Source organism: Amphimedon queenslandica, unplaced genomic scaffold (assembly GCF_000090795.2).
Source record: "Amphimedon queenslandica unplaced genomic scaffold, v1.1 AMPQUscaffold_9759_Cont18058, whole genome shotgun sequence".
Classification (NCBI taxonomy): Eukaryota; Metazoa; Porifera; class Demospongiae; order Haplosclerida; family Niphatidae; genus Amphimedon; species Amphimedon queenslandica.
Window position 1 is genome coordinate 1 of NW_003549969.1, and position 4,216 is coordinate 4,216.

The 4,216-nt window shown below is 33.3% G+C and overlaps 2 protein-coding genes across 2 annotated transcripts; both read right to left on the minus strand.

The window, feature by feature from the left end:
- Positions 1-8: 8 nt before the first annotated feature.
- On the minus strand, positions 9-752 carry LOC109590618 (uncharacterized; the record flags this gene model as incomplete). The annotated part of the gene is made up of 4 exons (XM_020006515.1): positions 561-752; positions 408-512; positions 211-363; positions 9-157 (listed from the first exon to the last, which is right to left on the minus strand). Coding segments are annotated over exons 1-4 (420 nt in total), but the record flags the coding sequence as incomplete, so codon positions are not given.
- A 2,433-nt stretch (positions 753-3,185) lies between these two features.
- Positions 3,186-4,008, minus strand: LOC109590619 (uncharacterized). The gene is made up of 2 exons (XM_020006516.1): positions 3,796-4,008; positions 3,186-3,743 (listed from the first exon to the last, which is right to left on the minus strand). Exons 1-2 carry the CDS (start codon positions 3,883-3,885, stop codon positions 3,264-3,266), a joined length of 570 nt encoding a protein of 189 aa, XP_019862075.1. The 5' UTR covers positions 3,886-4,008; the 3' UTR covers positions 3,186-3,263.
- Positions 4,009-4,216: the final 208 nt, after the last annotated feature.

Consider the following 4,216-nt stretch of genomic DNA (forward strand, 5'->3'; position numbering starts at 1 on the left):
ACTCCAGCAGCAAGTAATATATCCATTGGAAGTGTTGTAGAATAGAACCACATGTCACCATCACTGATGCAAAGAGTTGTTGGAAAACGATGAACATTATATTTGAATTTGTCAACAGAAAGGCAAACAATAACAGCTGGCAATGGAAGTAGTAGAGCTTTATAAATGAAAGTGATCATTTCACAATTAATAATTATAATCTATACTCACATAAAATGGTTACAGTTGCAAATATATACTTTTCACGGCCCAGCTTTTCAAATCTATTTGCTTGGAAGGGAAAAAATACTTTGTGAAAGAACATAGCAACATGAAAGAACCACCACAGTGCCATATTTACAATAACATAATGAAATACAACTCCTATACAATGAGGATAAAAGTTTTAAATTACTGTGTATCTTTACCTGAAAATTTACAAAAAGGAGTTGGATTATTTAATGTCTCCAATAGACTAACTGAACTGCAGTATAATCCATACCGATCAATAGCAGTTATGATTAGTACTATAACTATAATTTGAATATATACAATGAACGTAAAATTGCAATGCACTTTACCCAATACAGTCATGTCTATAACTTGATAAAATACCAATACAGAAGGGTATACAAGCCTGTCATATAATAACAAAACTATATGAGGAAATACTTCATAATAGACACTAACGATGTTTTGTATTCCTTAACAGCAGCTATAATTGCAATAACGCAAAAAATTAAGCCCATACTAGTTGCAAATACTTCTGAATAGATCATTATCAGTGCATCTAAATGAGAGTTTTGTTCAAAACTGTCACATCTTGGCTCACAGATTAAATTCGTTTTAACAAAATCTTCTCTGCACACCATACCATCAGTACCATTGGTATCATTCATGCCGTCAATGGGAATTGTGACAGAAGATGAATTTTTGGCAGCTGTATAAAGTATAAATTATTAGAAATAGATAAAATTAATCTTGCCATTTGGTAGTGTAGTACAGTCAGGTAAGAGTGAGCCATACCCAATGCTGTTTGCTAGTGTCCACAGGTCTGAACAAACACCTGTACTTATGAGGAGGCAGTCTTCCTTGGTAGCCTTGTACGATTTTCCAGTTGAGCAATCAGCAAGAGGAAAGAAATATTGACATATGAAAGCTGATGATTGTTGTTGACATTGCTTCATTTGCTTGTAATTTTCTACAAATAACATTGATTGATTGATGAAAAATTTATAAACTAAAGTCATTACCTAAAAAAGTATTGAGTGATGCAATTGTCTGTTGGTGTTGATTTTGTTCTTGTTGACTTATTCCAATATTTAATTCACCTTTTCCAATGGTACATTGAAACCATTGATGTAAGAAGTTTCTACAAGCAGTTCCAGTATACTCATGACATTCTGAGGCATCATTATCCTGACTCCATGATAGTCTGGTGCAGTTCTGGCTTACATTATTGTCGTTGATTGTTCCTTCGCTAAAATTCCCATCGTTGTTGTTGTCTGAATCATATGTATTCTAAATTGAAAGTTTGCTAAAGCCAGACTTCAACATTTTATACTTAGTAGATGTTTATTGATGCTATTGTTTTTCTAAAACTATCATGGTTCACATAGCTTGTAATCAATGTTTTTGATAACTCAAATCATTGCAACTTATATCTATTTACAAAAGAATGCTATTCTCCCTTTTTTGCACTAAACTGGAGCAAAAATCTATTGTGGAACAAATTTAAAGTTCTTTATCTAAAATCCAGATTGTATATTATACAATTAAGTGATACTTCATGCTTATAGTGCAAGCATGCCAACCTGTGGTGTCATACTACACATCCTCAGATAGCTCAAAGGAATTTAGATATACTACTTATGTATTATTGTAAAACAATGAAGTTTAAAATAAACTACTTTAAATTACACACGCTATAGAGAAATAAGCATTAGATTTATATGCATGCAAGAATTTTTTTAAGATATCACTTGTAGACTAGATCTAGTATCATTCTTGAAAACTTACTGAAGTAGATCTATAGTAGACTATTATTGGAACTGTGAATAAGCCCAGCACCACAATAAGAAGAACAATAAAAACAGCATCCTCAATTTTCTTTGCAATGGCCAACTTCATTCTTTTACTGCACATCTTGTGATGCACAGTTGATGCACTATTTGCGATATTTATAACTTCTCTTGTGGTCTTGCCCCTCCCCAAGTAAAATAGATTGTCACTATCTGTACAATGTGTTAGTTTATTTGCTGACAGTGTAGTTTTAGTATTTAAGGTTAAGCTGTAGTGCAAGAACATTGATGTGTGCATTGAAAATTTAAAAAATTTTAGGTACTTTTGGAGCAATTTAAGTATTTTCAGAATTTTGACATTTTCTTAAAATGGCTGTAACTCAAAAATTGAAGTCGGAATCAACTCAAACTTTCTACACAGCATAAGGGCATTAATGTGTATGAGAGAATGTAATAAAAATTAGGGTGATTGCCCATATAGAAATTTCAAGCTTGTTACAAGCTTGTTACAACCAGTTCACAAGCTTGTTACAAGCTTGTTACAGCCAGTTCACAACCTTACAAGGTTGTAGCAACCTAGTAACAACCTTGTATAAAAGTGCTGAAGTTGTGACTAACGTGTTACAAACATAACAACCTTGTGACAAGATTGTCTGAAGGTTGACAGGAAACTGAGGTTTCATTAAGTGCGGCCCACGATGATATGAAGCTATTGCTACCATATATAAGGGGACCATTGACCAGCCCTTGTACAAGTCAATAAAGATAAGATTAATGCATATCCATATCTTTACACACAAGCTACATATTACATTATCATATACATGAAGTATCTAGAAATCAATTCAAACTATATAGGATTAGGATGACAATATTAATTATGTGTTAATTGATAGGCTTCCAGATTATAGCTATTGAATTTATTGTACATTATGACAAGGTTGTCACGTGGTTGTCACAAGGTGGAAAACGTGTCAATTCCAGGGTTTTTACAAGGTGGTGGGCCTTGTGGCCAGGTAGGGACCACCTTGTGACCACTTAGCTTGTTACAAGGTTGCCACAACCATGCTGCAACCTTGTTTTTTCTATATGGGTTTGAAGCCATTTTTTAGAAAAAACCATTGCTATATAAATTATAGCATCAACGTACTGGACTAGGTAGTTAAAGAGAATGACCCATTATTGATAAAAAATAACTTTAAAACTTATTGTTTGGCCTAATTCAACATTTTACATATTGCACACAAAAATTATCAGTAGTTATTAAAAGTCAAGTTTTGCAGTGTTTTCACTTATCTCTGCACTTTTATCTGATTTTGACGAATTCTCATCTGGAACACTTTCAGAGGAAGTTATGAAAGAACTTTTTCCACGGTACAAGAAACTTGAATACCTCTTTGTCAATTTTACTGCTTTGTTTCCAGTGCTTTTAACTGAGCTCCACTTGAGTATGAAGTTCAAAACGCTCAATGGTATCAAACTCATTAGCATGTACACAATGATACTCATGTAAGGGCTCTCTTCAAATGTTCCTCTATCACATTTTCCAGGGACATAACCAAATGCCTCGCATTCAAAGTATTCTCTTAAAGCTGCTTGAAACTTGCCAGATTTTGCTGTTATGTCACTTACATGCCCTAAAATAAAAACACCAAAAATAATAAAAGATGTGAAAACCAAGAGAATTTTTTTCTCTGCAGTGCTGAGCTGGGTACGACTTTTCTTTTTCAAGAAATTAGTTTTCTATCAACAAAATTAGAGAATTTATATAAATTCATAATTTTAGTATACGTACTTTCCTGATAGTCCAAAGAATTATAATTAGCATCATAACACCAAAAGCAAGTAAAATGTCTATTGGAAGTGTTACAGAATAGAACCACATTTCACCATCGCTGATGCAAAGAGTTGTTGGAAAACGATGGATATTATATTTGAATTTGTCAACAGAAAGGCAAACAATAACAGCTGGCAATGGAAGTAGAGTACATTATCAATGATCGTACACCATCAATTTTCGGACACTTGTTTTAGGAAAACTATACATTTCCATCTCATGAAACTGCAAAGTATTATAGCAATAGTTATCCTTTATTTGCGTGACAAAACTTGTAGCTCTAGCAAGAGTGCATAGAAAGTTATAAACTCTCAAAGCGTGGTGTCCGACAATACCAATGATCGGCCAAAATTCTCAATCTTCGGACTGTCATTTCTGA